Raw genomic sequence first — 16,412 nt, forward strand, 5'->3', positions numbered from 1 at the left:
CTGCGTTCAGAGGAATATGCGTACTCTGTCTGAACAACTGATCCGTCCGGCAGTTTGCTTCAATGTCATTATGTCCCGAAACCTATATAAGGTGTACCCTAAACCAGTAAAAATATTATTTAGAATCACAAGGCAATTGTGCACAATCTTTGATCTTATTGCCACCGAGTTTGTTGATTTGTATATTTATATGTAATTTCTCAAATATTTCGCTATGCGAGAGTGCATTCATTATAATTTTAGTTACCGTACGTTCCGTATACCGTACCTGTAGTATTCAGGTACGACAAATGGACATTCGTAAACTTTTCAAGAAGACTTCAAAGCTAAATTTTCCATTAAAATTGAAGACGTCTGAAATTCAATTCTCATCTTCTCCATGACATGAGTGTATTCCACTCATTTCTCAAATAAAATGCCTTACGGAGTTAAGTTTTGGAACAGAGTGGTTAATCTATTATATACAGCTATTCCAATTATGCAATAGCCGAGTAACCTGCTAGTTGGTGATTGCACAGCGTTCTATATTTCAATCTCAAAGCGGAAGCCCCAACCACTTGTTTTCCAGTTAGGTTGAGAGCACATTCAGAGCTTTATTTGAAGTACAGAAAAGCATTTGAACGCTACTTATAAGTTTCAAATATCTTCCTTCTTCTTCTTTGTTTGATAATATGCGAAGTAGTGTCTAAAGCACTTTTTCTCAGTATTGTATGTGACCATTTAGATAAACCACTGTAATAAGAGCTCCAGATTCAGATAAATTTTTAGACGTTTATGAATACGTTAGCTTCTATATAAGCTATATATATATTCCATACAACTATAGAAGTGTAGATCGAGTACATAATTTGTCAATTTAATCTTCACCTCATACTAATTGTTTTTTTGTGCAAGTATACAAAGTAAGTTTATCACTTAGTCCTTAATATTGACTTTCCAGATAAGTTTCTTGTCTAATATGAGTACCAGATATTTAACGCTCTCTTTCATTGAAATTTTCATCATAGCGGGCAGTCTGTTTTTCCTTCAAAAAAGAATTGATTTATTTTTTTCGAGGTTTATTCCTAAACCCGCTTTTCTGTCTATCTTATAAGCGTGATCACGTTAGATAGTGGAATATCCAAAACTTATTACTACCTACGTCTTCAAATTTTGCATATGAATTATGGAATGTAATTTAAAATATAATTAATTTATTTCCATTCTTATTTTTGAGACCGTGTGCTACATTGGCCGATCAATTTTTTTCTCGCGAATTCTTTATCATTCTATTAAATATATGAAAAGTCAATAAATAGATGTTAAAACTTTCTATAAAATGGTGGCAGGATGAGTTTAGAACTTAGAACGTGTATTGTGTGTTGAGATTAGTTAACCGGTTCTCCCATTTCTTTGAAATTTTGTTTATATTTTAAATTTCTAAAACAAGTAATCAATAATTTTTTGATTTTATAATCATTTTAATTATATTCATTGAATTTATGAAAAATTTCAATCATGTACAATTTGCGGTTTCTTCCTCCATTTGATGTTAGTTAAATTACAATTCAAGGAATCAACTCTAGAAATTTTTGGTACTCACTATAAATTTACAGTAAACCCTTTTCTATAATTTGTAAATCGACGAAAGAGGCTAACGAAACTGCAATCAAAATGAGTAACCTTCGCGTTATTGTACAATTAAACGATATTGATGCACCGGATCATTTTGAGCTGAACAGAAAAAATCGATTGGATCGCGAAACTGAGAACAAGAAGTACATTAACACTAATTTGCAGTTAATCGATGATCACACTTTACTCGTCACATCAAACGCGCCATCAGTAAATGCGGATTCTCAATCAAAAATCTTACGGCATTTACATTTCAGCTTTCTCGGATTCGCTTCAGAAGTGCGTACAGTTGAACAGATTCACGAATTGTTGGATCAACTTCTGTTAAAGCGCAAAAATTCCTGTCTTATACGATTCAATGCATTACGCGAATGTCAAATACGTTTCCTCAGCAATTTTCTGTGTAAGGAAGTACAGAAACGTTTAAAAAAAACGAAAACTACTGTGGACCATATCAAGTTGGAATACTATAATCTACATAAATATAACTTAGTGAATGTAATGTCAACTATGAGTAGTGGAAGAAAAGAATCTATTAGTCCCGCAGGCTTACTATTTCACAATTTTTCGCAACTGCAGAAATGGTTACGAACAGATTACACCAATCTCTTTTCGTTCGGCACTGGGCATGAATGTTTTGATTTTCAATTTAGTTTGACCGATACCCACGAGAGAAAGTTTCGTTTAAATTTCTCACTTATACATTATTATCTTTGCATAATAGATGGAGACACAAAAGCGGACATGAAGAATGTGCTGGAGAATTCAACATCCAGAGCTGCTGTGAATAATACCATGATTGTGAAATGTCTTCGTGAGTATTTGGTACTAGCAAAGAAGTCATGGCAAGTGGATTTACTCTTCGATATACCAATCATTGATAGTGATAGTGGTAATATTATCACTGAAGATATATTACAAGTAGCGTGTGCCGCAGAAACAGGTCTTAAAGTTTCAGTATCTGATTCGAAGGTATGTCTAGTTAGTCATAAACTTTTTCTAATTAAATGAGATTTTAGGTTTAATTAAGTAGAAGAGTGAAAACAACCTGTGAGTGCGTTTCGCTGCCCTAAAGCTTTTGTTATGGGATATTACTACTCCTAACGATTCAGAATTTTATGTTGCATTTCCATATTACTTTAACCATGTTTGTTCTTTAACAATTTTGCAAAGTTTCCGATATCCGTTTCTATTGAATTCTAATGTCCCCCAACAGAACTGTAGTCAGATCCGTTTCGTTTTCCTAAATTTAATCTTATGTATAAAATAGTACCTATTCAACTATATTATTGCTGGATATATTTTAATAATATATATTAATTTTTTATTTTATTTCTAAAGTACAAATTGGAAAGCTCAAGGTCGGGTATTATGACTGATCCATCAACTTCAAGAGTTACGGCTAAAAGGAGTCAATATATAAGCACTTCCCAAATTGGTTTGCGTAAAAGTCCGAGCATTCCTTTGGCTAGACAAAAAGCTTGCGTCCTCTCAACTGCTGATTTAAACAATATAAGTTTTTGGCATTGCAAAATTGATGAAAAATTCTCAAATGTACTGTATGCGAGGGAAAGTTATTACAACTATAAATTCGAAACTAAAGTTGGAAAAATGTGCACTGACATCAAGCAAATGGTACACAAAAGTAGTTTCGTTGTGAACTCATCATCGAAAGAACGCATTTTCGCAGATGAATTGGATAAGTTAAAGAAAAAATATCAGCTTGCCTTATCCTCTTTTGAGACCCTTCTGTTAGATGTGGAGAAATCAGAATATTCCAAAGAATTGAGTATTTATTACCAGATGAAAAAGTATGAGTTGATACAACATTCACTGCGGTTTAAAGTAAGACAGTTAGAGCAGTGCCAAAATCGTCTCTCATCCACAATTGACGATGAGATGAGTTTGCTGCAAAATATGAAAAAAGTTAGCTCTGACGTATCGAATGCAAACTCAAAACATGTATAAAGTGTGTGAAAATTTATAAAATAATATTAAATTTATTTATGACTCGATTTTGTATGGTTCAAAACAAACTTAATATATATAATAAATTTAAAATAATACAAGGTTTCAACAAAAACCTTTTGGGTGTTATTAATGTTATCAACGAGTTTCTGAGATATTCATTGACTTTGATATTTGAAACTATGGAAATGTAAAATTATGGGGTTCTATCAGACTTAATAAAAACAAATTGTACATGAACGGTTTATGTTCGAATCATTTACTTTTATAAACTAATATTAATAAGAGTTTAGTAACAATAAATATATTTTAATTAAATTAGAAAAAAAAAAGTTGATTTGAAATAGACTTTTTTGTACAATATTAAAAGAAATTAATGCTACAGCATTACAGAGTAGTTTATTTGGTTCCATACCTTCTTTATACAGCAGATTATTTGTCTGCTGTATTCTTTACTCAATTCCACTCCACTCCCCCTTACTCCACGCGAAAACCACGACATGATAGCTACATTTGTTGAGGACAAAAGTTTATATCTACACATATCAATATTGATAACCCAATAATAATCACTGTCACAAAAAATGGGGTAACAGAATGATTTGTAAAATGGAACATATCTATAAACGCGGAAAAAACAATACAAGTCATCTGAATGTATACAGAAAAAACCAAAAAAATTAACATTAAACTAATTCAAGCTAAATTGACTTGAAAGCTAAACATCTTAGAATGATATGTAACGAATAGTTCGGAAAACTCAACTTGATAGATCATAAAGTGCATCGAACATTTGGATAATTATACTAGTTGCTTGGTGTAAAGTACTCTTGAGATATAGAGTACCGATAGCAAGTCTAACATTCAAATAATACAGAGGTTACAATCTAAAATAATGAGAACATATTGGACATATCGAACAACGACCTACATAAAGACTTACATGTAGATCAAATTACAGTAGTATTACTTACAAGGCAGTAGAGAGTATTCTAGATGTTTATTTTCTCACACAACCAATAAAATTGACCAATTATTTACCAATCAGAGAAAGAGCACTCCGAAGTAGATTTTAAGCAGGTAGAATATAGAACAGATAAATAAGGAACTAAAAATAATAATGACGCCTATACCTATATGGTCATTTATAAAGAAATATTAGCATTCATGCGGATTACTAGTCACTATAATTGGTCACGGAACTAATGTTCTCTAAACATTTCTCTATAATATTATGAACTGAACTATTTGTCCACTCCATTTCACTATAAAATATAAGCAAACTGAATAATTTCAGTAGCGAAATGTTCGCTTGGTGAACAAAATTTTCAAGACCTAAAAAACTTAACTCGTGACAGTTGCTTACTGCAGCAGTTGTAGGAACAACTTAAGGCCTTATGTTTTAATTATAAAAAAAAAAACTATTATTTGTGGTGTTTTTTTAATATATTATATATCATTTATATGGTAAATCAGTTTGAGTTTTTAATGCATTATTGTAAATAATATAAACATATACATATATGAATTATATAAACATATTTCAGTAACTTATCTGTATACATAATTATATTATATTATTGTCAACAATTTTCCCATATACAATATATAATTCTGCGTAAATATTTTATTAAAAGCATACAAGAGCTTTTACATTAATTTAATATATAATTAAATATATTTTTTGATTTATAATTAATCATTTTTACGAACAATTTAATTTAATTTAAAAGCAATGCAATATATATATAACATTGTCATTTTCGACTATATATAATAATTAAAATCAAACTAACTTTTTTATAAATAATTGATTTGTTGAATTATACGAATTTTGGGGGGAATGAACCACAAACACTTATATAAGTTTCACTATTTAGGATATGTGTTTTTTTTTGTTTTTGTACAAAAATCATGTTGAAACATTAGAATATTATATGCTTTTTTAATGTTTGTGTAAATTTAAAATTTTTTTTTTAATAAATATATATTATCCTAAATAATAATTATAGCAATATAAATGAGAATTGTTCCAGAGATGTTTTAAAAAACATATATAATGCAATTATTTTAACAATTCTAAAACATTAAAGAACAGTCCTCGTTTCATAGAAGTACTTTCTAATAAATATATATTATCCTAAATAATAATATATAACAATATAAATGAGAATTGTTCCAGAGATGTTTTAAAAAACATATATAATGCAATTACTTCAACAATTGTAAAAAATTAAAGAACAGTCCTCATTCCATAGAAGTACTTTTTACCGATTTTGTTGTACAATTTTTTTTTTACTTTAAATTCTAAGGGGTTTACTAAATTTTTAAGGAGGAAACCTTAACGTTGGGAGGATATTGGGTGTATGCATATATTGTGATAATGTTGGCTGTAGTTTTGTTTGGTTTACTTGACATTTTTAATCTCTTCTGTTTTATAGTCTATACGAAGGTAATTCTAAGTTGAACTTAGTTAATGTCTTGACTAAGGTAGAAATTATAGTCTTTAGCTTCAAAACATTTCTACCAAGATAAATAATGGTCAAATTCTTTAAGCTTCTTAAGCTTTCTAATTTTATTTTCTCGTTTTATGGTGACTTGATTCATTGCTAAACGGCAGTTAGTATAGAAAATACTATAATTCTTAAAATAAACATATAATTATTATATTTTATTAAACAATAGATATAATTTATAAAAAGTATAACTTAGTATATATATGTGTGTGTATATATATATAATTTTATAATTTTAAATATATTTGGTTTATAATATACATATATAATTTTAAAACATTTAATTAAGTATACATTACATACATATATTTTATATTAATTGAAAACATTACTATCTTATTAACAAGCTAAAAAGTCTATTAGTGTACTTTTATTAAATTCTTTAATTATACATAAATGTATAATATATATCATGGACTTTGTTCTAGTAGCAGACCTTTTCGACATTTTCAGGCAAGTATGTAACACAAAATTATATTTGTTTTTTTCTTAACCTTATTTTAATTAATTATTTTTATTATATTAGATAAAATTTTTTTATAACTTTGTTATTTTATAACTTATTAAAGAGTTAATAACAATTACAAAATAATAAGTAAAATAATTAAAAACATTTTTTGTGTTAATGGAATTATTTCGGGTATATATAGGTGTCTTTCATTACAGACTAGTAGCCCGAAATTTAATTCGGAAAGGGTATTCTCTTTGGGTATTCATGTAAGTACATATTAGATATATGTTGAAGAAATATTTCAAGATTTGAAGAATAATGACTGTTGTCATTTATAGCGCTATCTTAAGGAAGATATAAGAATCTAAATGAATTGAAATACTAACACAGGAACTTATTATACTTAGTTCGGGTATTAAAAAGTGTATACAATGCGATTTAATAAGCTAAACTCATTTCAAAGTTCATAACAAATTACACCATAATTCATTATTTTTTGTGAATTGCAGTCTGAGCCCATATGCCTTTGTGCATTTTATGTGTATATTTTGCACATAGAAGAATTTTATACTCTCTCACTTAACACTTAAAGAACTCTGTGTTTTATTCAAAACTGTGTTAAAAAAGTTTTTTATTAGGGAGAGATGTGGAGATAGAGTGAGAGAGAGAGGAAGAGAGAGAGAGAGAGAGAGAAAGAAAGAAAGAAAGAAAGAAAGAAAGAAAGAAAGAAAGAAAGAAAGAAAGAAAGAAAGAGAGAAGAAACGAGAGGAAGAGATAGAAAAAGAAAGAGAGTCAGAGCGAAAGACATCGAATAACAGCTTTACTAATACACCACTGACCTCTCATCCTAAGGGTCATGCTATGAAGAGTGTCAGGGGCGTGGCAAAATTGGCTCTTTCGAGCTATAGTTTTTGATACTTTTTGGTTGTGTCTAAATTTTAATGGAAATGTAGACATGCTTAATGTTTATTTATTATTATATTTTCTTATAATAATTACTAACAGTACGCGCAAAATTATACGCCTTTCTTTAAAAAACGTTAGACAACACTGCTTTGCCTAAGTGATGAGATACAGATAGGCTCGGCTCTCATGACGGAATTTGAACCGACATATTGTTTTTTCTCTCACTCTCAATATTATAATTTGCATTGAATACAACAACAATTTTGCCCATGCCGTGCCCGTGAACGAATTAACAAATATATAAGAATTCGAAATAAATAAACTAAGACGTGGACGATATACTTCCATGTATGTTTTTAAATTTATTCATATCTAATGAGATATGATAATAAGTAGGACTGTGTGTTTTTTTTTTTTTGATTCGTTGTCATAATATTTTACAAATATGGGTATATTATATATTATTATTAATATACAAATAAACTTATTTATTTTATTATGCAATATTTAGAGAGAGCTAACAATTAAATTTTAATAAATTTAGTTTCAGATCTTTTCTGATCATTACCATTAACGAGTGTTATGCAGAGAGTCAAATCACAACTGTCAATTTCGTACTGTTACTTTTATTTTGATTCTATTTGGTTGTATCGGAATTTATAACGTAATATTTTTTGTGGGGATTTGTGAGCATACATATATCGCGGAAGATACAAATTATGAAATTTATTACAATAAAAGCCTCGTCACTATGATCTCAGTTTATGTGTACTTACTCTCTTGCTTTCCTTCTCAATTTCATGTTAGAAACAACAACAATTATACATTTGATGTGACCATGACTGCCTGCATTACATGGCCCTAAGTGAATATATCAATTTACACAGTTTTAATGTAAACAAACTACATATTTCATTATATTTCTTCCTTCTACATATTATTTTACATAGTATCACGCTGTACTTATAAATCTTAATATATCATAAAAATTATATTGAATATATTTACTGAAAATTCTGAATATATTTATTATGATATGCAAATAAAATTGAACAATGTTTAAATAGTGAACTAAAGCATGATTTTTTTCAACTATATGGTATATATATTATATATTAAATTAGCCAATTTATTTTTATATCAGTTGGCTATAGATTGAATGCTATATATATATATATATATATATATATATTACTTATTATATCGACTTATTATCAAGAAAATAATTTTTATTTATTTTTTTGAGTATTGTTATTTATTCAAAATAAAAAATTAAAAACAAAAAATAAAACATATTTTCATTAAATAAAAAAAAAAATAAAATAAAAAAGTTTATTTAAAAAACAATGATTTAAAATTATTTAAAAATATAAGTTTTTTTTATTAAGAGCTTAAAATAAAACTAATTTTTAGTCAAAATTATAATAAATAAAATAAAAAAAATATTTATTATTAAATTACAAATTCTTAACTTCAGTATTTTTATTCTAAACTTATTTTTTAACAAATTTTCGTTAGTATTAAATTATTTCTGAATATTCTATTATTCGTTTTTTGTGAATATATTGTGATGATCTGAAAATTAATTCTTTTTGAAACTATTTAAATAAATATAAATATATATTATTTTATATATATTTTTAATGAAAATATTAAAATACTTATATATTATGGATTTTTGTAATAAATTATATATTAATTGTTTAGATTTTTTTAATATGAAATTATAATTCGTCATATTTTATTCATTGCTAGTTTTAGAAAATGCAAATTCTGTCCTTAAAATGTACTTCATACTTAGTTACTTAAATTCTCACAGTTTTCATAGATTTTATGAATTTTACACCTGAGCTGGCTTAGTTTTTCCGAGTACCATAAGCACCTTTTGTAGGAAATGTGTTAAGCTTACTATAGAAAAGTAAAAGATATGAAAAAAATTATTTATTTATTGTTATTGTGTAATTTTATTCAAATATAATATTAGTAAAATACTAAGATAAAATACATTATCAGGACTAAATCTCCGAAATAAGAACTGGATTTAAATTTTTGTCTCCATTATATAAATTATATACATTTTTTTAAAATACAATTCTTTGAAAACTTCTCTAACTATACTCATGTTAAAAGGAAACCTCTATTGGTTGAACACTCATCTGGAAAATAAGGGTTCAAAAGTTAGGTGATAATGAGTATCTGCACAAGCAAGTTCTTATTGTTTCATTTATCGTACTCATTTATCTTACTGTTACATTCAAGTACTTACTATTTTATATTATTATATATAATCTTAAAGTATTAGTGACTTTGCACATTGAAGTTTATTTGTGTATTTATAAGCTGAATATAGAGGAATGAGACATGTGTGCTATATTGGTTGTTTCTCTTAATTTTTGCGAAAAAACTGTCGGCAATGTTGATATAGTTTGACCATTACTTGACATCGGCATTTATTCACAATATTATTTTTATAACAAAAATTGTTTACTACGAAAATACTACTTGGTACTATTTGATCCAATGTTATCCCATTAAATATATCACAAAACATATGGCAGCATATATGAAATAATTTGAAAAAAAATTTAGTAAAAATAATAACCGTTTTTGGTGTTTGAAATAAGTCTCTAAGAGTCTCTAAATAGGAAGAGATATTTTTCAAAAAGATATGAATAGATTTTTAATACTTAAAAGTAGATGGAATTGGTATAAATTATATTTGGTTTTAAATCTCACTACATAACTGCTTTAGAGGTTGGTTTGCAATTGATATATATAAACCTTTTGTTCAGGAAATATTTTGAAGTTATATAACTTAATTACTAAGAAATAGGTTCTGTGGTCAATTCAAACTTTGCCTTCACACTTGTAGTTCCTTTTTCTATATTTCCATCATGATATAGATTGTGCTATTCTAAGATATCTTGTAATCCTGATAATGCAATAAATATCAAACTAATCTATTTTGTTAGTATTAAACTAAAATTTAACTAAGATTAAACAGAGTGCAACTAATTTTAGTAATTTGAAGTGCAAGAAAAATAATAAAATTTTTATAATTATTAAAAATGCAAGCAAAAAAAAAAAGAATTAATATTTTTATTATGATTTTATAATTAATTATGAGAATGAGTAAAAGTTTTTTATACTATATAAGAATGAATGCATAAATTAAAAAAATTAAATAAAAACCTTTGCAGTAGCTTTTGGTCGAACAACCATCATCATTTTTTGTAGAGCTTGTGTGAAACCACCTAAAAAATATTGCCAAAAATAATTGTATGTGGAAGAAAATTAAAAAATAAATAACTTGAAGTGGTCAAAACCAATATGTGAATTTTTCAGAAAAAGCGAGTTAAATAATATGTGAAGTTTTTTAGACAAGAAAAACGAAGATACACTTATAACTAACACTTACCCATTGATTTCTGGAACCAAATCGGTTTATTTTTCCAAGCAACAAATACTAAATAAACTGGTATGCTTGAAAGTATCATCAGCACACCATAGCCAGTTTCAACTGGACTAGCATACATAGGCACCACCGTAACGAAAACCGTTGCAATCAAGTAAACAATAGGGAATACCAATGGAACACGAATAGGACGTGGCAAATTTGGTTGGGCCCAACGTAACCAAGGCAAACATAGTACAGCTACACCGATACTCAACTGAAAGAAAAGTTATTGATTATAAACATATATTTTTATTGAGAAATAAAATATTGTTTCATTGGAAATAATTTATTTTCCAAGTAATTATTTAGTACGTGTATGTATGTATGAGGTAAAAAATACATCTTTTAATTTATTTGCATAATTTTAGGCATATGAATATGCACTTTAAAGTTTATGTATATAATATCCGTACTCCTTGCCTATACTACTTAATTCTATTCAGTAACTTAAGGCTTGAAATATTATTTCGAATAGAAGAAAGAAGAAGAAGGCTATGATAATATTTCTACAACTTCGCCTACCGAAAATTGTGATGCATTTTTTTAATTGGGTTCCCATACATATGCAATATATAATATTTACCAAATAGTGTTGTATATCTATGTACTACAACCCACTAACATTTTATACGATCACACACGATAGTGTAAAATTGATTAAAAACATTTTCAACAATCAAATTACCGGTTACAACTACCAGGTCCTTGAAATAAAGTAGTAATCTGTTCACTAGATGGCGCTATAATATTATTGTTGTGATTATATGAAGTTGCATGCGAAGAGCTGTGCAGTAATTAACAATTAATTTAAAAATAATACATAAAATTATTTCTTTTCATTTAAAATATATATTACTAATTTGTTTTCAACAGTGCTATTTTTACATATACTCGTATATGTACCTAAAACCCATATATAATAGATCATTATTAGAGGAGAAATTAGATTGATCTTATAATTAGAAATGATGCCTACTAGCGAAGCTAGCAGAAATAGAGTTAATCCGAGATGTGATTTAATAAATATTTAAAAATTAATTTTATATATAATATATATATAATATATATGCTACATAAAATATTTTTTTATCTACATAAATTGATATTTATATATATATTTTAAGATGAAAAATAATTCTACTCACCCAAGTAGCAAAACCAACATAATTTATCAGCGCAAATATATCAGAAACAGTCAAGTACAACATTGAGAGCAATGCCATGGCCAAAACAGCTGGTGTGGGAGTGAAGCGTTGTATTTGTATCATGGTCAAAATTTCGGGCATCTGTCCTTCATTGGCGCCAGCATAAAAGAGACGCGATGAAGTTAATAAAATACCATTGACTGCACCAAATGTGGATAATGCCACAAAGACTGGATAATAGGAGGAAGAATTTATTAAATCATGTTAAATATTTTTGTATATAATTATTTTGTACCTGGAATAGTCCAAGCGAACATGCCGAATGCACGTTCTGCATAGGTTACGGCTACAGCTTGTGAGCCTAAAACTTCATCTGGTGATAAAATAGTATAGAAGGAAACATTTGCCAAGACATAGACGATTGTAACTAAAGTACATGAAATGGCAATGGCGCGGGGTAAGTTCTTAACAGGATCTTTCAATTCTTCAATAATGAAATTCAAATAATTCCTAGAAAAGAATAAATAATTTTAATAAAGTAAATTGATTTGCTATTTTTATAAATCTTATGCTATATAAATTTTCTATGCCACTTTGGCATTTCAGAAATCCTATTAGTGTATCCAATTTACTTCAATGTCAGTTTAGGTTGTCAACTTACCAACCATTGTAAGCAAATAATCCGGAGTAAAATGACAGCGCCAGCGAAGTTACTCTTGTGTCCGTATTTTCAAAAGTGAAATACTGTACATTGCCCGTGTACAACTGGTACATGCCGGAACCAATGATGACGAATAGTGCTAGCAGTTTGGCGTATGTGAAAATATCCTGCACAGCGGTGGCCCATTTAACGTCCCAGCAGTTGACAAAAGTTAAGACCACTGTAAGGAAGTAAATAAGGATAAGGTTGAGAAAAATAATGAAAATAAAAACGATTTCATTAAATATTTATAAGTAAGAAAATTAATTTTAAATTTATTATAAGAAAGCAGTGCATTAAATTGGCAATATTAAATTATCAATTTAAATTGGATAAAAATTGATATAAATAGTTTCTTAAATTTTTTAAAGGGCAATTTTTCACTTGAGATTTTTTGCTTTGGTTGTGACTTGGACTTGGAAGTTTAACTCACCAGCGCGGAACAAAGATAATTTTTTATGAATAAATGCACTCTGATCTTTGAAATTGTGTGCAACCATAAAGTGAACGTGTAAAGTTTTACAGATAATAAAATAGGATCGGATGATGTAATTTACTTATGATTTGCATAATATTGGACTTTCCTCCAAGCATTCATTAAATATAAACAATTCTGTTCAATTAAATCATGCGGAAAGCAATACTTCGCGATGCATACTACGCACAGCATTCCAATCTCTTCTCTGTCTATATTATTAATCAGTTTTGAGTTATATGTGGTTCTGAGCTCTGAGCTCTGGTTTCTGATTTCTGTGATTTCTGAGTTTTGAGTACATGTCTACTTGCACATATTTTTTTTTTTTCACATATATTGTATACTAAATTTTACACTTTCATAATAAATTTTACAGAATGCACAAGTTTATTTACATACAAATATTTAAATAATATTTGATAAGATAGAAAATATTGTCTAAGTTTGTAGATTTGTTTACTGCTGTAGGTCAAGTACAACATTGACAATGAAAACTCATTTGTCAAATCATTCAAGATTTGTTTTTAAATGCTGCAAACTATAACTAAGCGGATGTTTATTTATAATAAAATAAAATATAATTTAATTTAAGAAATTATTTTTTTTTAAATATACTTACAAATACAGCAAACGGCGAGTAAGCGGGCAGCATCTTCTGGTGGTTGGCATTCGGGAAAGAAGGGTTTCAACACATAAACACTGAACGTTAATGCCACTATAGCTTGTGAACAAGGACGTACTATCATGCATTCAATCCATAAACGTATAAAAGCCAAAAATGGTCCAAAAGTTTCCATAATATAAGCGTAATCAGCTCCAGATTTCGTTATCATTGTACCCAGTTCCGCATAGCAGTATGCACCGACCTGTAAATAATAATAAGTTGTTGTAGTGGTTTTAGTAATACTTTCTCAAGTATATATTTTCTTACTATAGATTAATTATTTAATTATTTACATTTCATATTATTTTTTTTACAACACAATAAAATACAACTTAAACCAAAAAGCTTTAAGAAAGCAATTAAATATAGCTATTGCTATATAGCTATATATATAGCTAAGATATTGAAAATGGTTTCAAGTTCAACTAAAATAATTTAAACTTTTTGTAAGTTAAATTCACTTATTAAGGATAAAATTATTCATTGCAAAGTATTTATTTTTTAATATTAAATATTATTTAAATTTTAATTATTTATTAAAATTTTTTATATAATTTAATTTGTAAAATAATAATGATGAAATTAGTATATTGATATGTTTTGATAAAAATATGTACATATTTTGGTTATTATATTTAATAAATAAAATTAAATTAAAAACAATAAATTTATCTTTCAGTAAACTTGATCCAATGTATTACTGATCACGATGGAATTACAACTAACGTGTTAAAAAAAATATAACTTTAACGTAATTTCCATTAAATAATGCCAATTTATGTGTATGTGTGTGTATAAAATGTAGCTAACATAAACTGCCAATGTTATTATGAAAATTAAATTTACTTTACTTCTTCAGCTGCCTAGGAAAAAACACATCCTTCATTAAATAATTCCAATTGTCATTTTTATTTATTTTCATGTCAAACGCATATTAAATTTTATTTTTATTTCTCAATCGTTTCCTTAAAGGAACTCACTCACATTCCTAATGGCTTTAACACTTCTGGGAATAAAACCAGAACTGTTAAGTGACATTTCAGTTTGATGTCGTTCATTGCGAACTCATTTTCTGTGTAAATATTTGTACGTTGTACCCAGTACGCTGTACGTTGTTATGAACTTGTTGAGCTCAGAGACAATAGACAAGAAGTTGGTGCCAATAACAGGCGCAGGCACTGACAGCCGTTGCTTGCCTGTTGCGTTATGCTGAAGAATGTCAGTAATTTCATTAAAATTGGAATTTTTATTGAATATTTGAAGTATTCACTACTCTTTTTTATTTGGAAATAGAAGTAGTATTTTTGCATTTTAATGCATTTTTTTTTATTAAATTATGCCTGGATGTAAGCTAGAAGCAATACCAGAAACAGTTACTATATATGTACATAAAAATGAAGAAAATAAATTAATCGGTTAATGCAGTAAAGTATCTTCTTACATATATTTTTTTATTGAAAATGCCATAAAAAGCTATTTAATTGAAACAAAAATAGCAAGAAAAACAAGAACGGAAACTTAACGTCAAGGATTATTTTGTAAAATAAGTTATACACGAACCTTCATTTTAACTAACAGCTCTAATTGAAATAGTTGGTATTAAATCTTATAATAATATTCAACAATATATAGGTGTTTTAATTAAATGATAATTTAATACAGTAACAGATAAAATAATAAAATGTACAACGAAAACTTGGCACACATTTTTAAATTGGCCAAGATAATTTGAAATCTGAAGAACAATAAACAATAGTTAATTAAATTATAGCTGTAGTTTAAGCGTTTGTTGTAATGGAAAAAAAAATAAAAAATAAGTTACAAGTTAGAACAACACAGTCAAGCACGACTTTCAAGTTTAACCCTTGATACTTACAATCTACAAAAAATATTTATATATCATATATATTTTGATGAAAAAAGGCTATTGGTAGAATATATTATTTTTTTAAGGTATGGAAGAACTAAAAAATTTTTAATAATTTTTAATAATACAATATATATATATATATATATATATAATTCCATAAAGTGGTTCTTCGAAAAGTAGTAAACTACAACAGCAAAAAATTTATTCTATATTATTTTAATTAATTGAATTCTTTCGAGTATTGCCAAATACCCAACATCAGTGGTCTGGGAAATAATTCTTGTATTTAATTATACGTAAAAAATTTTTTGAGACTGCAAGTACCAGCAATCGAACTCGTGCCCAGCCAAATTTGAAGCTCAGAGTCAGCGCACCTTAACCAACTGACTCAAACGGCTTTGACTTTTTATGTTCGCGCATTTTTCTGGAGTTTTGTTACTTTGGTATGAAAGTTTTATTAACAAATTCGCTTGCTGTGTTTATTTTAAAACGAATCATAAACCAGCTGTAGAATAATTTTAAATATTCTAATTAATTCTAATTCTAATTAATTATTTTTTTTTGTTGTTTTAATTGTTAAATTTCAATACTATTCTGTTTGTAGAGGCATTATTTGTTGCATGATTTATATACTCTTTTTTATGTA

General features: G+C 27.5%; 2 protein-coding genes across 2 annotated transcripts; one reads left to right on the forward strand and one right to left on the reverse strand.

The window, feature by feature from the left end:
• Window positions 1–1,478: 1,478 nt before the first annotated feature.
• On the forward strand, window positions 1,479–3,822 carry LOC119685231. The gene is made up of 2 exons (XM_038099466.1): window positions 1,479–2,586; window positions 2,956–3,822. Exons 1-2 carry the CDS (start codon window positions 1,654–1,656, stop codon window positions 3,580–3,582), a joined length of 1,560 nt encoding a protein of 519 aa, XP_037955394.1. The 5' UTR covers window positions 1,479–1,653; the 3' UTR covers window positions 3,583–3,822.
• A 5,311-nt stretch (window positions 3,823–9,133) lies between these two features.
• On the reverse strand, window positions 9,134–14,934 carry LOC119676671 (Y+L amino acid transporter 2-like). The gene is made up of 8 exons (XM_038087923.1): window positions 14,877–14,934; window positions 13,852–14,142; window positions 12,719–12,938; window positions 12,353–12,567; window positions 12,058–12,287; window positions 10,874–11,126; window positions 10,648–10,709; window positions 9,134–9,363 (listed from the first exon to the last, which is right to left on the reverse strand). The coding sequence occupies exons 1-8, from the start codon at window positions 14,932–14,934 to the stop codon at window positions 9,361–9,363; spliced, it is 1,332 nt and encodes a 443-aa protein (XP_037943851.1). The 3' UTR covers window positions 9,134–9,360.
• Window positions 14,935–16,412: the final 1,478 nt, after the last annotated feature.

The sequence above is a fragment of the Teleopsis dalmanni genome, chromosome 2 (genome assembly GCF_002237135.1).
Source record: "Teleopsis dalmanni isolate 2A chromosome 2, ASM223713v2, whole genome shotgun sequence".
Taxonomy (NCBI): Eukaryota; Metazoa; Arthropoda; class Insecta; order Diptera; family Diopsidae; genus Teleopsis; species Teleopsis dalmanni.

Excerpts from the sequence above, each read along its gene's own strand:
- LOC119685231 (XM_038099466.1), top strand. The coding sequence starts at position 1,654 with ATGAGTAACCTTCGCGTTATTGTACAATTAAACGATATTGATGCACCG. Across the intron at positions 2,587-2,955 it reads TTTCAGTATCTGATTCGAAG|TACAAATTGGAAAGCTCAAG; the intron begins GTATGTCTAGTT and ends TTATTTCTAAAG.
- LOC119676671 (XM_038087923.1), bottom strand. The coding sequence starts at position 14,934 with ATGTCACTTAACAGTTCTGGTTTTATTCCCAGAAGTGTTAAAGCCATT. Across the intron at positions 12,568-12,718 it reads TTATTTGCTTACAATGGTTG|GAATTATTTGAATTTCATTA; the intron begins GTAAGTTGACAA and ends ATTCTTTTCTAG. Across the intron at positions 10,710-10,873 it reads TTGGTTCCAGAAATCAATGG|GTGGTTTCACACAAGCTCTA; the intron begins GTAAGTGTTAGT and ends AATATTTTTTAG.